We start from the raw sequence: 24,287 nt of genomic DNA on the forward strand, positions 1-24,287 counted from the left end.
AGAATGTGTGCAGTGAGAGAACAGCTGGTGTGTTGTAGCTGGGCAGGGTGTGGGGTGAGAGAAACAAATAAAGCGATTAAAGGCTGCAGCCTGCCCAGAACATTCAATCCACAGAAGAGGCTTCTTGCTGTTTTCAGCTGGGTAATTCCACAGGGAGGTATTTCTGAAACACTGGGTCACTTTGTCACTCTGCAGAGACTCGGGAGACTTGACCGCTTGCCCTGCAGCAGAAGAGTCTGCCTGTCTCTGTTTGAGTCACTGTTCTAGGCTTGCCCATGTTAGCAATGCTCAGAACAGGGAGTCACACAGAAGGCTTGTCTTAGGGATGGGCTAAGCTACTAATTCCATCCCATTTCAGTCTTGTTGGAGGTCAGTTATGGACCCCTTTGATCACATTTTTTGCAGGTATTGTTTATTTGATTGATTGATTTTTAACCAAGGCTGGGTTCACTGCCAAAGATTGTGGAGAAACATATAAGAACTTAAGAGTCTTGCTGGGTCTACTCTAGAATCCTGTCCCCACAGTCTAGCACTGGATCTAGTCTAGCATCCTCTGGGAAGCTTTCAAGAAGGACCTGAGTGCAATAGCACTCTCTACAAGTGATTTCCAGTAACTGGTATCCAAATCTAAGAAGAGCCTGGCTCTTCCAGAGGAATTCCATCTAGTCCAGAATGATGTTCTCCCAGTGGCCAAGCAGATGCCCCAATGCAAAGCTCACAAGTAAGACCACTTGCAATTCCCAGCAGCTGGCATTCAGTGGTATCCTGCCACCGACAGATGAAGTAGAATGTAGCCATCGTGCCTAGAAGCCACTGATAGCGTTATGAACTTGTGGAATCCTCCTTTGAAGCCGCCCAAGTTGGTGGCCATCACTGCCTCTAGTTGGAGGCCAATTCCACAGTAGCATAATGGGGAAGGTTTCACCTAGCAGTGAATTAAATCTGTTGGGGAACCACTGTATGCATAGCAAGTGCCTACTTCTTTTTAACAAGCTGCAAGCATCAAGAAAGTGGAAAACAAATGGGAAAGAAGCAACGCACAGACTTTTGCCAGGATGAAGAACACGTTCTGCTTCCGACCCCCTAAATCACGAGGTTAATGAGGCCATCTCTGTATGAGCCAGCCCGCCTTCTTTCTTAAGAAAACATAAAACAGGTTATAAGACAGCAGAGAAGCACCCTGGAAAAACAGATTCTTCCACCTTCCAGTAAATTGCACTTGCCGCATAGCACACTCTGACAAAAACCTTTTTTGTGTTTTTGTTTTTCAGGTCGTGCTGTATTTTAGATGAGGCTATAAAACATCAGAGAGAGAATACAGCAGCCAGATACACAACGCGGCTTCCAAAACAGGGAGGCGCCACAACTCAAACGGAAGAGTCATCTTGAGTTAGAGCTAAAACAAAACTGGTTTTGTGCACCTGGTACATTTTAACTCGGGTAGCAGCGGGATAAAGTTGTAGGGCGAAATGTTATCGTTACCAATCACACAAGGGAGGGACGTAGAACCTCAGACCTATGGACTGAATGCGGCCCTCCCGGCCACTCTCCCCAGCCCTTGGAACTCTCCCCAGGACACACCCCTCACTGGTCCTACTTCATAGCCTCCTTGACTGTTTTTGACTAGCTGGGATGTGTCCTTGAACTCTGATAATGCTTCTTGCTTGCCTGGATCGGGGATAGAGAAATGTGTGTCACTTCTGTCTATGGCCCTGCACACCCTTGGCATGTGGCCCCCAGAAAGTTGCCAAGAAGGGAATGCAGCCCCTAGACTGAAAAAGAATGTCCCCCACCCCTGTCCTTAAATAATCTCTATATTTGAGCTTTCACAAAACATATAAGCCCGTTCTAGAAATACTGCAGAACACAGAGCACGTTTATTGTACATTTCTGTGTTAGTCCAAATGGATTTTTCTTCCCCAGATGCAAATAACATGAAAAAATTAGTTATACTCTACTAGATTTGGAAGTGGCTTTTGCACCATGTGAAAGCTCAAATATAGTGCAGGTTTAGAGCTCGTTTCCATATTATTTGCTTCTATTAAAAAAAGATAAGTCAGTGATAAACTTCACACTATACTGCGTATTTTCCCAGAAGTGGCTTTACATCCCATGGGAGCTCAGATATAATGCGGAAATTAACAGTTAGGGAAACAGAATAAACTGTCATGTGGATGCAGAAGAAGTTTGTCAGTCAAAGCCACTGTCCAATCGGAATCTCCCATGCATCGATCTTTGTCCTCCCAACAGCTCTCCTCAGTATGCAAGTTTGCTGCTCACCCTTCCAGAACCGATTACAACCCCCAGCCCTTCCTGTTCCGCTACGCTGGTTGGACTTTGCCACGAGAAATCTTTTTTTCTCCTTTACAGCAAAGAGCGGCATAAATATTTTAGTGGAAAGTTTTAGAGAGCTTTTCTTTCAGAGATGTGGCTTCAGAAATCTTTGAGGGGAGGGGGGCATGTTTTGCAGAGAAGTACAGTAAGTCTTCCTTGCCAGCCTAGTGGGGTCTTTATTTCCCTTATTATTATTTTTTGGCAGGGGGAGTTTCAGCTTCAGCTGAACTAGAATTAAACTGTCCCACCATTTCTTTGGAGAATAATCTTCTTAAATACTCCTCTTCCTGGCAGAAGGAGGAGAGCAGGAGAAGGGCTATGTGTCTCAGTGACTGAGAGCTTTGTTCGATAATTACCTGCCTGCTATCGCCATTAGAACCATAATTATCACTCTTGCACTTTCCATGCCAGGGAATTCTCCAACCATTCCCTAGTGCAATAGAAATAAGCAATTATGCAAGGTTTAAGGTAATTTGTGGGGGTTTTTATTATTTAAAAAAGGAAGGAAGGAAACAATGAGGAATTTAACCTGTCTTTTGGAAGAACAAACAGAACACCTGATGCGATCAGCTTTTGTATGTATGAACATAAGAAGAGCCCTGCTGGATGAGGCCAACCAGAATCAAACACAAGAGCGCTCTCCCCTCCTGCAGTTTCCAGCAATTGGTATTTGGAAGCCTTGCTGCCTCCAACTCTGGAGGTAGAGCTGAGCCATTGTGCCTAATATGCATTGATAGCTCTCTCTACTATTAATATGTCCAAGGTTCTTTTAAAGACATCCAAGTGGGCGGCCATTGTTGCCTCCTGTGGAAGGGAGTTCCACAGTCTAACGATGCACTGTGTGCAGAAGTCCTTTCTTTAATCCATGCTGAATCTTCCAATACAGTGGTACCTCGGGATGCGAACGGGATCTGTTCTGGAACGCAAGACGTGACGGCGTGTCTGCGCGTGCGCGGGTCGCGTTTCACCGCTTCCGCACATGACGCCATTTTGAGCGCATGCACGAGCAGCCAAACCCGGAAGTAACGCGCTCTGTTACTTCTGGGTTGCCACAGAGCACAACTTGAACGCGCTCAACCCGAAGCGCATTCAACTGGAGGTATGACTGTATTCAGGTTCATTGGATGTCCATGAGTTCTAGTGTTATGAAAGAGGGAGGAAAAACTATGCTCCATCCTCATCAGACCTGGTTTGCAGTTTCCATGGAACTAGTATTAACATCTGGCTTTTTTTGTGGCTGGATTGGGCAGGAGATTACTAAATGACAGAGAAAGTACGGTACTTTAGGTTATTAAAATTCTGAGGGTGGGGGAGTGTCTTCATTTTATTTCAATACACCAGAGTAGGGGGTAAAAACAACATTCAAATTCATTATTAGAGGATCTCTGGAATTTTACTGAATTTAACAGAGTGGCATTGTTTAATTCCCAGTCCATGGGCTCCAGGGGATAGATTTCTCATTACTTCCAAACTGCCCAATAACAGATTATATTCAGCAGGACGTGACAAATTTGCTACAAATCCCCAAGGAACTTTTCTGGAAGGTTGTTATTGGAAAAGGGATAATGCAGCTATACGCGGGGGGGGGGGGGTGGCAAGGGAGGGGTTCAAAGCCCAGGTCACACAGTTATCAACCTTTCTTTGGTCGATGCTAATATGATGGCCAGCTGGCAGGATTCAGCCACCATGCAAAAGATAATGAAGGCACCCTATGTTCCTCTGGTAGGTGAGTTTGTGCATTTCCAGGCCCTGCAACCACCCCTATTCAGAGTAGGCACCCTCATGGCAAAGGCTTTCGTTGACCTATAAGATCAGTCCTTGTTTTTTTATCTGTATCCAGTTCCTAATTTCCTGTTTTATACAACCAGATGGCTGTAGGAAAGCCTTCATCTTCAGAGGCAGTCTATCCCCAAGACCCATTGGTGCCAGGGGCAAACAATCAGGGAGCAAACAATCATAGAATCATAGAGTTGGAATAGACCACATGGGCCATCGAGTCCAACCCCCCTGCCAAGCAGGAAACACCATCAGGGATCATAGTCAGGCTTGTGATCTTGCTGCAGGAATTTGGCTGGTCTCTGCTAAGGGAAAAGATGGTGCTCCTCAGCTTTATTTCTGCATGCTCCATTGGATTATTTGATTTGGTGCAAAATTCTAAGCAGGCTAGTGCCAATTCTGTGGTCTCTCCAGCGCTGCTGTGCTCAGGGCCTGCTTGTGAAAGCTCCCCCTTTAAGCAACTGGCTGGTCACTGTGAGAACAGCAGCAAACCTTTTCTTTTAAAAGCTTTCTTAGCAGAACCTCCATCTCCAGAGGCAGTCTTACCTCTGAATACCAAATTATGTGGAACAACAACTGGAGAGTGCTGTCGCTCTCAACGCCTGCTTCCCATTGGGGCACCTAACTGGCCTCTGTGAGGACAGGAAGCTAGACAAGGTGGGACACTGGTCTGATCCAACAGCCAGGCTCTTTGTATGTGGAGGCAAGAGATATATTTCTCAAATGCAGCCTTGCACCAACCTGGCACCCTTCAGATGTTTTGCACTATGACTCCCACCAGCCTCAACCCAACCTGGGCCATTCTGGTTAAGGCTGTTTGGAGTTGCAGAATCACAGAATAGAAGGATTGCAAGGGGAGCCAAAGGGTCATGTAGTCCAACCCCCTACATTACAGAAATCATGGCCTGAAACATCTGCAAATGGGAGCCTCTTAGGAACAATCACTTTAAGACAAGCAAAGTCTCTTTAGCTTGATAGATAATCTGGCAACCCAGCTGCATAATACTTGGTTTCATGCATTTGTTTTTTGCTTTTTTCAGAAGGCTATAAATGGCCCAATGACAGGGCTGGGTGCTTTCTCTGAATGATTCAGCTGTGTTTTGGGGTTGACCTCCTGAACAATCTCCCCCACCCTCCCCGCCCCCGGTTTGCAGCCGCCTCTGGAGAGAAAACGTCTGGCAGGAATCTGTTGCCGGGAACTCCGCCCAAGCGTCTCTTTCTCTCTGAGGAGCACTGTGCGGGTTTGTCAAGGGCTGGCTGCAGAACACTCTCTCTCTCCCTTTCGGATGTCCTCAGCCCATCCTGGGATTTCAGGATGGGCAAAGGTGCCGGGCTGGAGGATGTAGCTCCAAGTAAGAAGCTAAGAGAGGGACGCGGGTGGCGCTGTGGGTTAAACCACAGAGGCTAGGACTTGCTGATCAGAAGGTCGGCGATTCGAATCCCCGTGATGGAGTGAGCTCCTATTGTTTGGTCCCTGCTCCTGCCAACCTAGCAGTTCGAAAGCACGTCAAAGTGCAAGTAGATAAATAGGTACCACTCCGGTGGGAAGGGAAATGGTGTTTCCGTGCGCTGCTCTGGTTCGCCAGAAGCGGCTTAGTCATGCTGGCCACATGACCCGGAAGCTGTACGCCGGCTCCCTCGGCCAGTAAAGCGAGATGAGCGCCACAACCCCAGAGTCGGCCACGACTGGACCTAACGGTCAGGGGTCCCTTTACCTTTAAGAAGCTAAGAAGAGCCTGCTTAATCAGGCCCATGGCCCACCTAGTCCAGCATCCTGTTCTTACAGTGGCCGATCAAATGCCCCAGTCCAAAGCCTGCAAGCAGGACCCATCCTCTAGTAGCCTCCAGCAACTGGTATTGAGAACCATCATTGCCTCCAGCCATGGTGCCGGAGTGTAGCCATTGTGGCTAGAAGCCATTGATAGCCTGAGCAAACTAGTAAGGAACCTGATATTCTGGTTGGTATTCCCCCTCTTAGGAGTCACTCTGTAATGTCAGGTCCACAGTTCTAATGTGACTTTGTTCCTGGATGCTCCAATGGTGTTGGCTGTGGCCAGAAGCGAATTTGATAATGATGATGATGAAAGTTATTTTGATATTTGTGGGATACTACTTTTAGCATATATATTTTTATTATTGCTTTTTAAATCTCACCTTGCAAGATTCCAAACAAATGAAATGAGGTCCTTCTTCACGTAGTGCAAAGTTAAGCTATGGAACTCTCTCCCACTGGAGGCAGTAGTGGCCACCAACCCAGATGGATTTAAGAGAGGTGGAGACACATGGAAGAGGAGGAGGAGGAGGAGAGGGCTATTGCTGGCTGCAAACCACAATGGCTATGCTCTGCCTCCACAGTCTGAGGCAGCGATGCTTCTGAGGACCAGCTGCTGGGATCCACAGGCTGAGAGAGGGGGCTCTTGCACTTGGGTCCAACTTGGGGGTTTTTCCACAGGCATCTGTGAGAACAGGAAGCTGGACTAGATGGGCCACTGGCCTGGTCCAGGCGGCTTATCTTCTTAAAACATCGAGACATGTCCTCCCTGAATCTGATTCTTTCCTTTCTCTCTTTATAAAGCCTATTTAAACTGGCAGACACCATCCCTACCCTGAGGCAATGAATTCCACAAGTTGCTCCATCACCTTCATCCTGTTCTGTTATCTTGAACCATTCATCACCCCCTGCTGGTAACAGCAGCTGGGGCTCTAGAAAGGAAAAGCAAGTTGTGAGTCGAGGACCCGCCACCCGCATAGGATTATAATAAGACACAAAGACATATTATTTTTGGTTAATGGGCAAAATAAGGCCACAACTTTATTGGTTACAGCATGTGAGTAGTATTGGCTTAGGCACTGGATGAAACAGCAATACATGACTCCACCCTGATGTTAAGAACCAGTGGGAGGAGCTTGTTGGTGCAAATACAACTGGAAGCTTCCCCATGACATCACCGGGGGTCATGCCATGGCCCTAGCCACCAGCAGGACATTGGACAGGATCCATGACCACTGGATTCCTTTAATGGAATACCCAAAAGAGGAGGGGTAGATGATGGGCATAACCAATCCTACAACACAGTACACATATTCCAATGCCTAACTGCCAATACCAGAAAGTTGAGAGAAGTTGCTACGAGGTAAGCGAAAAAACCAAGAGGCTGATGCCAATTTGCCATATGGATAAAAAACTCCTACCAGGTCCCTTGGGCAACCAAGGCAACCAACCAAAGTCCATAGCAAGGTCAATATGCAGAGGAAACTGACCTAGAGGGAGGGAGAGCGGGAGATCTGATGCAAGCAGGAACAGACTGGGGACAGAGCACTGCCACGGCTGCTTAAATGCAGCTAACCCCGCCTGCCAGCCAGCCCTATTGGCCGGCTGAAGGGCTTGGTCACGGCAGCGGGGCAAATCAGAAGCAGGGAGCCGAAAACACCTCCCTGCTGCTGAGGGAAGCTGCTCCCACTCACAACCCCTCCCCTCCGGGAAGAGGAGAGGCCTTGCTGAATTGAGTTGTGGCATCTCACTCATGATAGAATCACCAGAGGGAGTTTTGGGTGGACGGGTGGGGAAGGGGCTTTGTAAGGCTGCCTAGCCCAACCTAGGACCAATGAAGGTTGTGGGCAAAATAGAGAGGACCGGAGGGCTGCATTTGGCCCTGGGGCTGGAGACTCCTGTGTGAAGAGTTATCAACCCACTGAAGTCAATACTTCCACTGGCATAACAAGAACAATTATACCCCACAATTCCATAATATTCAAAGCCAGCAGCTTTTATTAATTGCTAGTCCTACACATAGAACCACAGAACCATAGAATTTTAGAGTTGGAAGGGACCCCAACGGTCATCTAGTCCAACCCCCTGCAACGCAGGAATCACAGCTAAATAAACCCCGGCAGGCAGCCATCCAACCTCTGGTTAAAAACCTGCAACGAAAGAGAGTCCACCACCTCCTGATGGAGACTATCAAAAAAAGAAATGTGATTCATCTGACATAACTTGTTTTTGAAAAACCCATGCTTAACCAATTGCTTAATTATTTGTTCTAGGACCTTTCCTGTTATCAGCATCAGGCTGAACTTGGTTTTCTTTTTCCCCCTTCCTGAAGATGGGGACATTTGTCCAGCTCTAGTCTGCTGGGATCTCATCTCCAAGAATTCTCAAAGATTATGGACAGGGGCTCCAAGATTAGATCTACCGGCTCCTTTAAAACCCTTGGGTGCAGCTCATATGGCCCTGGAGATCTGAATTCATTTAAAAGTGGGTGTTCCCTTACCACCTCTTTTCCTATCTTGGGCTTCAGTGCTTTCCTTACATCACTCAGTGGCGTAGCGTGGGGGGTGCAGGGGGGGCCGGCCGCACCATCTGGGGTTAGGGCAAATCCACAGGTTAGGGGGCGCAAATCCACGGGTTAGGGGGCGCAAATCCACGGGTTAGGGGGCGCAAATCCACAGGTTAGGGGGCGCAAATTACTTGCCTTGCCCCGGGTGCTGACAACCCACGCTACGCCACTGACATCACTGATTATGTTATCACCAGGTTGGGCATTGCAAAGTAGGTGTTCAGCAGTTCTGCCTTCTCTCTGCCACCCAAGAGCATTTCTCTGTCTTCTCCATGCAAGGGACCTCCTACTTGCTTGTTCTTCCTCTTGCTTCGAACATAGCCGAAGAAACCTTTTTTATTCATTTTAACCTCTCTTGCAAGGCTGAACCCATTCTGAGCCTTAGCCTGCCTGACATTCGCCCTGCAACTGTTGGGTATTCGTCGTGCATACTCCTCATTTCTGATGTCCCCTTTCTTTCATTTCTTATACAGGGTGAGTCTTTTAAAAGAGGCCCTGTGGAACATGTGTACTCTGTAACCACAGGGCCTCTTTTAAAGGACTCACCCTGTACATGTCCTCCTTAAATCTCAGTTCATCTTTAAGCTCCTTATGCAGCCATACCTCTTTCTTTCTTGTTGGAATTGTCTGCATTTGGGCCTTCAATTTTTCACCGTCAAGAAACTCCCATCCATCTTGAACTCCCTTCTCTCAAGAGTAAAGCAACTGAACATAATGGGCATGGCTAACATCTCCATTCATTTCAGTGGGTCTACTCTGACTGGAACTTAGCTGGACAAAAACGCTTGTTTCGTTTTACACAATGATCATCATAATTGATTGTCTCCAACTAAGTCCAACTCAAGAGTAGACCCACTGAGTGGTACCAATCCATTTCAACAGTTCTACTCTCAGTAAGATCAACTTTGGATGCTACCCAATAATGATTATTTTATTTAACAGCATTTATATACCACTTGGCTAATCAAACTTCCAAGAGGCTTACCAAAAAAAATCTAAAATACTCAACAAAAGGCTGTTTATAAACATGTATATAAAAACGTTCAAAGGATAATTAAAATTGACAACAGACTGAAAGGAAATGTGTTTTAATCTTCTACACTGGGATAAGCTTGTTTAAGCAAAACTGATGATCAAAATATGATTATGATCATCCACCTCACCATTCACAGATCCTGCAAACCCAGGTCCAGCTCAAAGAGGGTCAAGATCTCTTGGTTCTGCCTCAAGAATATCACCTCATTTTATTGTCCAGTGTGTCAGACACACACACACACACACACACACACACACACACACACCAACTTTATACTTCCTGTTGTGCATTTTGGCCAGGGATGACAATTCAAATCCCAGCAAAATGTTCACAAGGGGACCAGGAGAGAGAGAGAAAGTCATTGTCTGCAGTGAGCAAAAGTATGCATCAGGCCACTATCCTAGAGTAACTCTCACTCAACAAAGCACATTGAACAGTTTTTGCTGATTTGCTTTTCATTATTATTACTGTATTATTAAGAAGATGGCTTCCTTTAAAAAAATAAAACATACACACAAAAACAGCTTTCTGGTCTTATTTAAAATAAGAAGTAAGTTTCTAGACCCTAAGAATATGAAGATGGGCAGTGCTTGCTGCAACATCAGATGGGTAACATTGCCCAGACCCTTTCAGGTTCATCTTTGCAATAATCATAAGGGCTAGAATTTCTCTTTCTCTCTTACTAGGAGGCTGCCACACCTGCTCATTCTGCTCACTAACCTTGCCTACCCCTTCCCCACACCTGACCAACTACCCCCTCCCTTTACACCTCCACCCACCTTGCCTATTACCCCAAGCCCATCCCTCTTTTAAAGGAGTGGGGAGGCACTCCACCAGCAGCTTGCTTCACAGCACCTCCCCTCTCCATTAAACCACGCATCTGGGCCGGCGGGCCATTTGCCAGGCTGCAGTTCACACATTTGCCTATAGGTGGTCATTGTCTAAACTACAGCATGTAAAAACACCTTTCGTTTCTATGTATATAGGAAGAAAGCAGTATCTCTATATCGCAAACTCCCTGCACAATGCCAAGATTCTGCACTGATGAGAAATTGCAGGATTCGGAAAATCTGCACTCTTAATTTTTGTTTGCAGAGGATGGAAATTTAAACAAAACCTCTAGAACAATTTAAGAATGGCTGGCTTAGGGAGCAAACTGGTTTCCCAAGTCAATTGTAGTAAGCAGAGCAGAGGGGAGAGGGGGAAAGATAATGAACAGACGGGTGCCTTGCGGACTAGCAATTAAGCTAAGAGATCCAAGAATCCATGAACCAGAGAGATGATGAAGCGGACAGTGCCAGCCATAAGGCTTTGCTAATTACTATAGTCTAACATCCTCTTTTTCTCCCAACTCAACACTCCTCATAATCTTACTGATTATAGCTTCACTTAACATACGTCACAATAAAAATTTCATCCACTATTTAATTTCTATATTTCCAAAATGTTTAGCCCACTCATCATTAAAATGACCCTAAGATAGGGTGCAGGGACGCGGGTGGCGCTGTGGGTTAAAGCCTCAGCACCTAGGACTTGCCGATCGAAAGGTCGGCGGTTCGAATCCCCGCGGCGGGGTGCGCTCCCGCTGCTCGGTCCCAGCGCCTGCCAACCTAGCAGTTCGAAAGCACCCCCGGGTGCAAGTAGATAAATAGGGACCGCTTACTAGCGGGAAGGTAAATGGCGTTTCCGTGTGCTGCGCTGGCTCGCCAGATGCAGCTTTGTCACGCTGGCCACGTGACCCGGAAGTGTCTCAGGACAGCGCTGGCCCCCGGCCTCTTGAGTGAGATGGGCGCACAACCCTAAAGTCTGGCAAGACTGGCCCGTACGGGCAGGGGTACCTTTACCTTTTAAGATAGGGTGCACTATTTTAAAAATAGATGAATACAACATAACCAATTTAGTATTATATAGTAACAAAAGAAGCTGCCTTATACTGAGTCAGACTCAATAGTCCTTCTATCTTAATAATGCCTATACAAGCCTTTCTCAGCCTTGGGTCCCCAAATGTTGGACTACAACTCCCACCATCCTTGACCACTGGTCTTGCTAGCTAGGGATGATGGGAGTTGTAGTCCAACAACATATGGGAGACCAAAGGTTGAGAAAGGGTGGTCTACGCTGACGGGCAGCAGCTCTGAGATGCCATTAGGGACTGAATGTGGGATCGTCCACATGCAAAGCAGTTACCCTACCCCTGAGCTATTACCCTCTCTTTAAAAATAAAGTAAGATTCTAGTGCTCATGGTTGTGAATAAAGGACTAAATTAAATTGGAACAAAGGAAGGAGTCTTGCACTTTGTCAGATTCTAGTCCTTTTGGTTCTGAATTAAATAGGCAGTAGGTGACTGTCTTATAGCGAAGCAGTCTCATATTGAGTCAGACCACCAGTAATTCTAGCTCAGTATTGTCTACACTGACTGGTAGTGGATCTCCAGAGATTCAGGCAGGAAGACTCTCCCAGCCCAACCTGGAGATGCAGCCAGGGGCTGAATACAGGACTTTCTGCAAGCAAGGCAGATGCTTTACTACTGAGCTATGGTCCTTCCTCTACAGATTCTAATTCTCATAATTCAGAATTGAATATGAATTATGAGGCTCTTTAGTACCAGGCCAGACCATTGCTTCATCTAGCTCAGTACTGTTTACATGAACCGGTATTGTTGCAGGGGGGGCTCTCCCAGGCACTATCTGTAAATGCTGGAGATTGAATCTGGGACCCAAACCTCTGCCCAACATTCTTCACATCTCTAAAAACATAGCTTTGTTTAACTGTTCAGAATAACACTTTCATCCCCTGTAAGACTACCAGGGACAGATTTCAGCTATCATTTCCCCCTAAATTCACAGAATGCTTAGCCTGTTCCAAACAGGAGTGAAAAACGTGAATGGCACTTGACTTATGGAGCTTCCATTCACAGCTTTCCATGACTTGCAAGCTTATCTGCTTGAAGATATTTTGAAGTGGTCGGTTCTTCCAGAATTGTGGGACACACACACACACACACACACACACCCAAACCCTGTGTAAAAATGAAGAACTGTCAGCTTCAGAGATTGCTCACTTTCACAAATCAAAGCTGAGAGCCTTGGCCTAATTCAGTACCCCTGTACATGCATCCTGTGTATACTTCCATGCTTCTGTGGCCTGATGTGTCTGTATTCCTCTCTCTCTCTCTCTCTCTCTCTCTCTCACACACACACACACACACACACACACACACACACAGGTTTGTCTCTGCTGTTCATTAAGATAAGGAAGTTTCTGTAATGGGTGGCAAATTCTGGCTGCTACTGTCACTAAAAGATCATGGGTTTGAGGAAGTGATGGAGAACTTCATACTACAATGGACACCCATACTATTTGGCCTGCCAGAACTCCCCATTTTGCAAGCCCGTTTTGCAAATATGTTAGGATGCAGCCTTATGCTAATTCAGGCCATTTGGTCCATGTAGTGGTAGTGGTTCTCAACCAAGTTTTAGGTAGGAGAAATTTCGCATCCCTGCCAGGAGATGTCAGGGATTGAACCTGGGGTGTTCTGCATGCAAAGTAGATGATCTACCCACTGAGCTAATGATCACATGACATCAGAGGAAGGACAGGAAAAGCCATTGCTTCAAACGCTCCTGAATTCAAGGCACAGCTGCAAAACAGCATCCTTTGAATTCAGGGCTGCTTGAGTTTGGCAGCTCACCCTGCCTTGCTGCTTTCAGTAGGAATCAGATGCACATGGGCGCTCCCAACCGCTCCAGTGTACATCAGGCCACTTCCAAAATCAGCCCAGGAGGGAAAGGTGCATAATTCAAGATGAATAAAACAGGAGGGCACTAAGGATGCTTTCAGTTCTTCATCTGGTCTGGAAAATTCTAGATTGGGTTACTGCAATGTGGGGCTGCCCTTGAAGACAACTCAGAAACTTCAGTTGGTCCAAACTGCGGCAGCCAGGTTACTGGCTGGGTTTCCATTTAGATCTCCTATAACCCCTGTTTTAAAACAGCTGCACTAGTTGCCAGTTCGTACTCACACTGGTGAGGTGTATGTTTTTAGGACCTACCTTATTTTTTATGATTTTAAGCTGTTTAAAACTGTTTTTAATAACGTGGAGCTTGAGCCCACAACCTTGTGATTAATGGTGAAGATGTCAGCAAAGAGCAAAATGGCATTTCTCAACTGAAAGCTCCTGTCAATCAACGGCAGCAAAAGAAGGGGGGTTCAAAATTACACTCGGGGAAACTGTTGGGGTCTTTCAGACATGCTCAACAATGCTACTAGCTTTGCTATTTGCCTATCGGCGGGGAGCGATTTAAGTTTCCCAACAGAATCGGCTTCAACAAGGCAACACAAATCTGCTCGTGCGGTAATTAACGCCACAATCTGTTTATGACCTTTTGAATAAGCCATTCTTTTTGACAGCCAAAGCTGCTAAACGCATTAGCAAATATAATTTAAAAGTGGAGGGTGAGGGAGGGACGGGGAGGGCAGAAGAGAAGCTGGGATTAACTCTCTCATTGTTAAAAATTATTCAGGCAAGGAAGAATACATATCAAAAGGATTAAGGGGTGGGGCAGTGGAATAGCTGTGTTTGCTCACATTAATGGGAGGGGGTCGTTCTTTCACCTGCAGGTTCATGCCAGACCACAGTTCAGTGGTAGAGCATTGCTTGGCATGCAGAAGGTCCCAGGTCCAAATCACTGGGATCTCCAGGTAGGGGTGAGAAAGATTCTTTGCCTGAAACACTGGAGAGCCCCTGCCAGTCAGTGTAAAGGTAAAGGGACCCCTGACCATTAGGTCCAGTTGTGGCCGACTCTGGGGTTGCGGCGCTCATCTCGCTTTATTGGCCGAGAGAGCCGGCGTACAGCTTCCGGGTCATGTGGCCAGCATGGCTAAGCCGCTTCTGACGAACCAGAGCAGCGCACAGAAGCGCCGCTTACATTCCCGCCAGAGTGCTACCTATTTATCTACTTGCACTTTGATGTGCTTTCGAACTGCTAAGTTGGCAGGAGCAGGGACCGAGCAACAGGAGCTCACCCCGTCGCGGGGATTGGAACCGCCGACCTTCTGATTGGCAAGTCCTAGGCTCTGTGGTTTAATCCACAGCGCCACCCACGTCCCACCAGTCAGTGTAGAGAGTTACAATTGCACTTGGGTCCTGCTTATGGGCTTCCCATAATGGGCACCTGGTTTGCCACTGTGAGAACAGGATGCTGGACTCGATGGGCCATGGCCCTGCTACAGTAGGGTCCTCTTATGAATCAAATAAATAAATAACTGACAATCTGGGGGAGAAGTGAGCCTGGTGCCAGGCTGTTTGATAAGGCTGTTTCTTCTCATTCTTCATGCATTTATAGCGCAAGGTTGGGGTGCGGTGCTGAAATCTAGGCAGCCCCTGCTTCTCCACTGGAGTGGGAGGCTGAGAGCATTGTTGCTTAGCTAATAAATCTCAGCTGTTTAGCCTGCTTGTCTTGGGAAACTTTTACAGCAGGGCTTAATTTTTATTGCTGGTGTTGCAAGTGGAACAGCTCCCAGGATCGCAAAAATCAAACAAAAAAGCACCTAACTCTCCCTTCCTTCCAGTGGACCTTTTCCCTGCATCAGCAACAAACCTAATCAAAGGCATGCTGAAGACAGATTGTCACTTTTCCAGAGAGACAGAGAGAGAGAGAGAGTGTCAAAGAAGGTTTAGATGAAAGGTTGATGCCTAATAGTGCCTGCGCTCATTCTCTTTGGACAAGGTAGGCAGAGTTTGAATGAGCACCACACCAGAGCTTCTCATCATATTTCTCAAAAGTTTGCATCTGCAGCAAAAAGGACATCTGTTTTACTGCTTCTTTCTTGAGGTACTCTTCGAATTTATGGGGCTTGCAGTTTATCTTGTCAATGAACTACCTCCAGTGTCAGAGGAGACATACCTCTGAATAGAAGTTGCTGGGAATCACAGAGCTGTAGAGCTGGAAGGGTCCTGGGGTCATCTAGTCCAACCCCCAATGCAAGGAAGAAGTGGGGAGGGTTATTGCAAACTTAGGGTGCTGGATTAGAAGGGCCACTGCTGTAACCCAGCTGGGTTCTTTTGATGCTCTCATATTATATTTTGCAACAGACCCTTCCCCCAATTGTCCTGAATCATTCAACCACAGACTTGGCTCTTTTAAGAGCGGAAGCTGTCAGCCTTTCCAAAACACTGCTGCTGATTTGCATAAAATCAGGCCTGTGGTTTCCCACTCAGCCTTGGCTTCTCCATCTGTAAAATGAATATAATAGGTAGAGCTGGTTTAGTCTCAGCCATAGGGTCACATAAAAACATCAGAAGGGCCTCACTGGATCATGTCATTGGCCCATCTAGTCCAGCATCTGTTCCCACAGTGGACAAACAGATGCCCCAATAGGAAGCATCCACAAGCAAGACTTGAGCACAGCAGCAACACTCCACTTCAGGTCTCCACTGCCAGGTATGAGTAGTTGATTGTCCCTGGACATAGAGGCTCTGCTATCACAATGAACCTCCATGTGGCCCATCTAGTCCAGCCTCCTCTTCTCACATTGGCCAACCAGATACCCATTACGGCAGCGGTTCTCAACCTGTGGTCCCCAGATGATTTTGTTGAACTACAACTCCCATCACCCCTAGCTAGCAAGGCCAGAGCTCAGGGATGATGGGAGTTGTAGTCCAACAAAATCATCTGGGGACCACAGGTTGAGAACCGCTGCATTATGGGAAGCCTGCAAGCAGTAAGTGCATAAACAACTATACCCCTCCTGCAGTTTTTAGCAACTGCCAGAAGGCAATTAGAACAGGAAGAGGCTCAGCAAGGTGCAAAAAGGAGTAGGATCAGTGGGGCAAGGGGTGCAAATCCCATACAGAATATATGAAGCAGGATTAGATCTGAAACAGGAGGAGAAGGGAGAAGGGAGGAAAATGGAAGGCAAGAAGCTGAACCAAGTCAGGGCAGGTTGGGCTTTCAAGCCCTTCAATTGATTCTATACTGAACCAGCGGCTAAGATGAAGCAGGAAATAACCTTCCTTTTAGCAGCCAACTTGGGGACTTCAAAGCACAGCCAAACTGAGCAGGTTCCATTTGTGCATGAAAGAGAATTCCTGGCAGAAAAATGGCCTTGAGGGCCAAATGGGGGAAATCCTGGCAGGCCAGGTTTGACCTGCAGACCCGTGGTCCCTCGGGTCTACACAGGAACAAGCAATCATTCAACCCAAATGTGCGGAGATAGGGGGGTGCAGCTGGGGGCCAGTGGGAGTTGTCATCCAATGGCATCTGGGCAGGTCAAGTCTGGGGATAGCCAATATAGATGACAGAACAGGTAATAAATAAAATTTTCTCCTTGAAAATGTGCAGTAATCCTAAAGAACAAACTGACCCTTTGATTCTCTGCATGTGTATATTTTTAAAAAAACAGCAGCCACAGATAGAGCCATCTGTTATGGGGAAGAGACGCAGAGAGGGAGGGACCCACAGTTCTGGTTAAACAAAATTTAAACAAGATGGAGGGATAATGTGTGTCTACTGCTAACATGCCATTATTTGCCAATTCCCATAAACACCCGCACACATAAAAAATGGAACGCATGTACACACACACCAATTTTCCCAGCTCTGGAAGTTCAAAAACAAGCCACCCACACTGAAACACAGATAGTAAGCTCCATGGAGCACATACCTGGGTCTTGCACTTACTTTACTCTGGGAAAGCATTGTGGAGAGTGGAAGTGAAGTAGTAATGATGAAGAAATGAAGAAGCCTGGCCTTGATGTGCTGATGTGGGCTAAACAGGCTTGGAAAGGATGTGCCTACTAATGCTTCCAGGCATATATATACATATATATTCTGGCTGTCACCATAAATGACCACAAGAAGTCCTAAGGAAAGACATCGTTCATCGGAATGAAATATATGCAGTCTGTGACAGAATCAGAAGACCTAACAAGAGCTGGAAGGTCTATCAGAGTCCTACATCCTCTTCTTAGAGTGGCCAATCAGATGCCCCAATGAGAAGCCCACAGGCAAGACCTGAGAAGAAGAACAGCAGCAACTCTCCCCATTTGTGATTCCCAGCAAATGGCGTTCAGAGTCATTGACTGCCTCTCACAGTGGAAGGAGAACATAAGAGCCCTGCTGCTGGATCAGACCAAAGGAGACCCATCTGGTCCAGCATCCTGTGACCAACAAGGTGTCCCAATAGGAAATGCACAAGCAGGACCCCAAAACAACCGCTCTCTCCCTTTCTCCCATTTCCAACATGCAGTATTCAGAATTGTTGAGTACCTTCAGTTGTGGACACTGAGCATAGCCATCGTGGCTAGTAGCCATTGACTGGCATATTCTATTCATTCATTCATTCCCTCCCTTTTTTCCTGCTGGGACTCAAGGCTGCTTGCATATAAAAATGAGAACTATTCAAGACATAGAAATATATATAAATTAAACGTTGTGAAAAGTAAAACTATACACACATATTACAGTAAAAACAGCACAGCACCAGCTCTTTCATTAAAAGCAGTCAGTTCCCAAAAGCCTGTTGGCACAAAGAGGTCTTCCCTGCCAGCCCTCTCCTCCTCCTTGACTTTGTCCAATCCTCTTTTAAAGCCATCCAAAGTTGGTGGTCATCACTGCCTCCTGAGTTCCATAGTTTCGAAGTGCTTTCCTTTATCTATTCTGAATCATCCAGCATTCAGCTTAATATCTTCCAGGGCTGGGCACAATTTTAGACCATGAGTAGGCAAACTAAGGCCCGGGGGCCGGATCTGGCCCAATCGCCTTCTAAATCTGGCCCGTGGACGGGCCGGGAATCAGCGTGTTTTTACATGAGTAGAACGGGCGCTTTTATTTAAAACGCATCTCTGGGTTATTTATGGGGCCTGCTTGGTGTTTTTACATGAGTAGAATGTGTGCTTTTATTTAAAATGCATCTCTGGGTTATTTGTGGGGCATAGGAATTCGTTCATTATTTCCCCCCCCCCCAATATCGTCCAGCCCCCCACAAGGTCTGAGGGACAGTGGACCAGCCCCCTGCTGAAAAAGTTTGCTGACCCCTGATTTAGACCTCAGAGACAGAAAAACATAGAACTGAATAGTTGGAAGGGACCCAAAGGGGTCCAGTCCAACACTAGCAGTGCAGGAATCATGGCTAAAGAATCCCTCACAGATGATTCTCTGACAGAAGGTGCAATCCTTGCAATGCACAAGAGAGGAAGCAGTCAGACACCTTTTTTAAAATAAATAAATAAACTGCTCTCCCCACTTCTGCCTCTGGTCCTGCCCATCACTGGCAAGCAGTCCCTGAAATGTTGTCCACGAGGGAAATGAGGACCTTGGCTCAAAAAAGCTCCCACCCCCTGCTTTGATTAATTTTAAGTTTGCAGCACCAATCAGGAGGACAGAAGAGCTTCCCTCCAGCTGAGCAAAGGTCCAGTGTTTATTTGCTTAATGGATTTTATCCAAGGCACTGCCCCGTTTGTAAACTATCATTGATTGAATCATAGAACTGTGGAGTTGGAAGGGTCCCTAAGGGTCGTCTAGTCCAGCCCCCTGCAATGCAGGAATCACAGCTAAATAATCTAAACAGCTAAACAATGACGGCTGCAGTCCACTTCCTGGTTCTTTGATTCGCTAGGAACTGGTACTCAGGGGAAGGCTCTTGGCTGCTTTCGAAGCTGGAGATAAAAGTAACAATAAAAGGAAGTAACATAGTTCTCTTTGGCCACTTTGCAATACAGTGGTACTTCGGGTTAAGTACTTAATTCGTTCTGGAGGTCCGTTCTTAACCTGAAACTGCTCTTAACCTGAAGCACCACTTTAGCTAATGGGGCCTCCTGCTGCCGCCGCGCCGTTGCTGCACGATTTCTGTTCTCATCCTGAAGCAAAGTTCTTAACCCGAGGTACTGTTTCTGGGTTAGCGGAGTCTGTAACCTGAAATGTATGTAAGCTGAAGCGTATGTAACCCGAGGTACCACTGTAGATCTCTTGCCTAATCACCTGTGGGCTCCAACTCACCAGAGGTGACTGGCTTAATCGCAAGAATGCAAGGAGATTCTGAAACTATGCCAAGCATCTGAAACAAACAAAGAAGCTAATCATAAACCCCGTTCTGTGGATTTTAAGTCATGGATGCAACCTTCTGCAGTGGTTTGGGGCTGCAAGGAGGGAAGAGGGTGAACGCAACGGGCAGCTGTGCTTTGGAGCTCTGCAGCTCGAATTCTTCAGTGGGAATTTGTCTGCGCACAAAGCAGTATCCAGGCAACGCGGAGTCCCAACCCCTCCAGGAAAAAAAATACAAGATCAGCATCCCAAAAGAGACAAGACACTTTCTGTTAGTGGCAGAGACGTGAATGCAATGAGATAATGCTGTCCTAGTTTTAATATATTTCTTAAAAACAGGAGGGTCTGTTTGCACACACAAAAATGCCTCAACGGTGTCCAGAAAACTCTTTCCAACTCAGCTGTTAATTTTTGGATCGTAAATTTCTAGCTGGGTCAATTTCAGTTTCCTACCTTTCTAGTCTTATGTCTGGTTCCTCCTCACAAAAATCCATCAGGAACTCTAGATTTTCACATTTAAAGCTCCTCAAAGCGCTCTATTGCCCTATTGCGGAACCCATGGCCCTCCAGCCTAACCTTCCTCACAGGGTTGTTGTGGGGATTAAATGAGCCATGCACACTACCTTGCATTGCTAGGAGAAAAAGGTGGGATAGAAATGCAATTAATAATAAGAATGCTCAGAATAAGTTGGAGGGGCCCAGAATGTGCCGAGACACCTTGTTCTCTGACTGTATGTCTTTTGCATCTGTCTGTGGTTAGAAGATCTTGAGGTTGTAGTACTAAGTTTGATAACTGCCCACTCCTGATCTGGCACAGCATGTCAGAAACTGAGCTGGGAAACATGATGCTCTGGGTTCAAATCTCACAAGCTCCACAAACTCATCTCTCAAACACCACTCTCAGTCTTATCTCTTAACACCCCACCCACCCCCCATTAAAAAATCTGCAAGTTATATTAGTTATGCTACAGATCTTATGGTAAGGGCTAGTAAAACAGAGTGCTGATTTCCATAAAAATTCTATCATCAGTGTGTTAATCAATATTTTTATGTGGAAATAAACTGTAGGTTAGCACACAGATCAGTACAACCAGCACCAGGTTGTTTTTAAGTTTAAAAAACAAACACAGAGCATCCAAGCTAAATAAAAGATCTGTCCCATGTACATAGGCCAGTCACTGAACTGAACAACTCTTACTAAACAGAATTTCAGAGTTTTGTAGGGATTCTTGTAAGGGCATCCAGTGCTTGAGACAGGTATGGCATCCCCAACAGATGCTTTCTGGCTTGTGCTTGAAGACTTTTTAAAGGTAAAGGACTCCTGACAGTTAAGTCCAGTCGCGAATGACTGTGGGGTTGCAGCGCTCATCTCGCTTTACTGGCCAAAGGAGCCGTTTGTCCGCAGACTTATGGTAAGGCAAAATGAGACCCTCCATCAAAATTCTCTCATCATTCAAAAGCCAGTCCTAATGATCAACCAAAATCTGCCCTCCTGTAACTTATGTTCCATGGCACCTTGGGGCAGCAGAGAGCAAGTACTTTCCCCTGCTCTATGGGGCAGCCTTTCAGGTATTGCAGGAGAGCAATAGTCAAGTAACAGATTGATTAGACTGGTGAACGTTTGCATGCATATATATATATATATATATATATATATATAAAAAAAACCTGCTCAAGAAAGGAGTATAGGCTGATTTTAGATAAATACTGCACACTTTCCCTTTTCGTGTGTGTGTGTGTGTGTGTGTGTGTGTGTTTGTGTGTGAGAGAGAGGGAGGGAGGGAGGGGGGGAGAGAGAGAGAGAGCGTCCTTGTATCTTTAACACAAGTGCTTAAAAATAATAGTTGTTTTCAAACAAAACGGCTGCCCAATTAATTGAACTCATTTGAGCCGGCCATCAAATTTACTTAACTTTGCATTTCCAAAGTTTTGTATAACTTTGGGGTTCCTTGCCCCCCGTTTCATAGTTCCCTTATTTATTGCTTTCTTACTCCAAGAACATAAGACATTTTAAAGAGGGTGTTTACACCAAAGACTCCTCAGACATCAGGAGGCTGCACCCCACTTCATTCCCCCATGGCTTCCTTCCCACTCCCACACAACTGTCTGTCCTTGTGGGGTAATGTCCACAGTGTAGCATTGGCTGAGTCAAACAGCACTCCTGCCTCACCCCCCCTCGCCGCTCTCCTCCATACCTGCTGGGGCTTCAACCAGGGGACATTTCAAAAAGAAGTCATTTCAAAAAGAAGTGTCCCCAAGGGTGGGAACTAAGGCTGGCAGCAGTCAAGACACATAAATAGGATGCGCCCATAAAAAGGGTGTGTGTGTGTGAGCATTTGGGTTGCTTTCAATTAATTCCCTCTCAGACCAAACCCCTTGGCATCAATGGACACAAGTTAGTCATGTTCATTCATTGCAAGGGATCTACTACGAGCATAACTGAGACGCACAACCTTTTATTCCCAGCTACGAGACAGCCCACTGAGGTGTGATTGCCACACCACACGAGTCTCCGGACAACTGCCCTCCACGTTGAGGATTTCCCACCTTTCTTCTCCCCACCCGTCGAGGGTCGAACCTCCCGGCTCCCCAATCCCGAGGGGCTTTCGTCTTTCGCTCACCTGGGACATCTGGGGCCGGAAATTGATGTCTTTTAGGTCGATAGACCCGGGCGAAAGGTTGTGGAGCAGCTGGCAGAGGAGGACGCCGTCGCGGAGAGCTTGGGCCAGCTCAAAGACCACGGCCGAGGGCCAAACCACGCGGTGGTTGGCCGGCAGGACCTTGCAGTCGATCAGCCAGCGCCCGCACTGCCGCCACTCCTCCATGGCGCCGGGCAGAGAGAGCGCAAAAAAGAACCGCAGCGGCAGGCCTGCGAAAGGAGAAGACGGGACAGGCGCTTCGTCTCCGCTACTCCCAGCGCCTTGGCCGGGACGCCGCCTTGGCCATGGGGCAGCGCTGCTCCAGGGAGCCGCCCCGGAGGGGCTTCAGAGCCGGGAGTCCGGCCAGGGTGCGCCTCCCGTGACTCGCATGCTCCGCACCGGCGCCTTGGGAATAAGGGCCGAGCCCTCGCGGCTCTCCGGGATGGCTGGTTGCCTCCTCCTCTGGGGCAGGAAGCTGATCCGGCCGCCTTCCAAGCCTGGAACCGGGCAGCGTGTTCTTCTCCGGAATGGGGAGCTCCAGGCTCCTCCGCTTCGCTTCCTTCCTTCGCCGTCCAGGGAACAAAGAGTGCTTCGCGGAGCGCACCTCTTGCACTCGCCTCGCCTGCCTCTTTTGTGGAGAGGCGCTGCCCGGCTCTCGGCTCGCTCCGGCCACGGCTCCTCCTACTCCTGCCGCCGGGGGAGGGCGCAGCGGAGACGGCGGGGCCAAGCGCGACTCCTCCTTCCTGCCTGCCTTCGCTGCCTCTCTCTCAGGGTTGCTTTCTCCTTCTCCTCCGCAGGCAAGAACTTTTCCCGGATGAGATAGATGGGGCGGCGTCCGGTTCTCTCTCCTGCCTGGCGGCGCGTTCCAATTTTGGCCCCGACGGCGGAGAGAGGCACCCTTTGCAGGCTCGCCCTGGGAGTACAGTGGGGGAGAGGAACCCCTTTTTTGTAAACTTCCAGGAGGAAGTGGCTAACGTGTCTCGGATCGGCTAGCGCTTTGAGGATCCGGGTTGACTGTCTAGGGACGCGCGCCTGAGCGCTTTCAGATTTTTGCTACTCTCTCCCGTTTCCAGAGCACAGCTTTCATTTCCTTCCTCTTTCTTTCAACAATTTTTTTTTAAAGTAGTTACAAATGTAAGAACCATAAAAATGTAAGAATGCATGCTTTTGGATTAAATACTGAAACTAAATATGTGTCGAGTTTCTTACGGTTCTCAAAACAGGTAAGTTATATCAAAATGTGGTTAGGGAAATAGCTTAACTGGACACACTGCCAAATAAACTGAGAATGAAGCGTAGGCAGAGCAAGAAGGACAACTTTATTCCTGTGTGGGTTGACTTTATAGTTAGGAGCTTTTCGGAAAACGAACAGTCTCCACCAGCGGAATACAGTACAGTACGATCTGGCAGGTATGGCTATGACGCCTTCACACGCACCTCATGCCGTACCAATAAAAGAAAGGAAGAGAAAGATATAACAACATTTTTCTTTCTTTCTTAAATACTCGCTCATTTTCTTCCAGGGTATAAACACGACGGTAAGCGCCCAACCTGGCTCCAGCCCCATAGGAATCCACTTGCACGCTTGTGCTTGTTTCTCCCCCAGCACAGAGGGAGGAGGAACTGCATCCTGATCGCTCCTCCTTTCCAGCTGCATCCTCCCTGCTTGTGATTCCCGGAAACGATATTCAGAAGCATATACTGCCTCCAACTGTGAAAGCAAAACAAAGCCATCGTGGCTAGTGGCCATTGGCAGCCTTACCCTCCACAAATTCATCTAAGCCCCCTTTAAAGTCATCCGGATTGGTGACCATCGCTACATCTTAAACTTCACCTCCATCTTTCCCTCCACACACCATCACCTGACAAGGAGTTACAGAGGTCATCACAAATACTCAAAGAGCATCCCATTGGTGTGCTCAAACCTGAATATTGTTTCTCCAGTGGCATAAATTCCCCATTAAATGCTCCTGGGTGCTGTGAGGCTGCTTGCCCCTCCTCTCACTTTGCCTCCTTCTAGTCAGGTCACTCCACTACACCTGTGCATTGTGGGCATCTGCCTGGTTCACTCAGTCCCCTTCCAGAGGTGTAGAATTATGTACCTGCAGAAGAGACTTCCCA

At 47.2% G+C, this 24,287-nt stretch overlaps 1 protein-coding gene across 3 annotated transcripts in view; it reads right to left on the reverse strand.

Moving 5' to 3' along the window:
- The window catches only part of VAV2 (vav guanine nucleotide exchange factor 2), a 157,215-nt gene extending 134,250 nt beyond the window's left edge, over positions 1-22,965 (reverse strand). The window contains exon 1 of one of the 3 annotated variants that reach the window (XM_077922582.1): positions 22,149-22,965. In XM_077922582.1, coding sequence (XP_077778708.1) covers positions 22,149-22,352 — 204 coding nt within the window. In that variant the 5' untranslated portion in view covers positions 22,353-22,965. The remainder of the gene's footprint in view (positions 1-22,148) is intronic. The other 2 variants (XM_028714438.2, XM_028714441.2) reach the window with 2 other exon arrangements.
- Positions 22,966-24,287: the final 1,322 nt, after the last annotated feature.

This window comes from Podarcis muralis, chromosome Z, assembly GCF_964188315.1.
Source record: "Podarcis muralis chromosome Z, rPodMur119.hap1.1, whole genome shotgun sequence".
NCBI lineage: Eukaryota > Metazoa > Chordata > Lepidosauria > Squamata > Lacertidae > Podarcis > Podarcis muralis.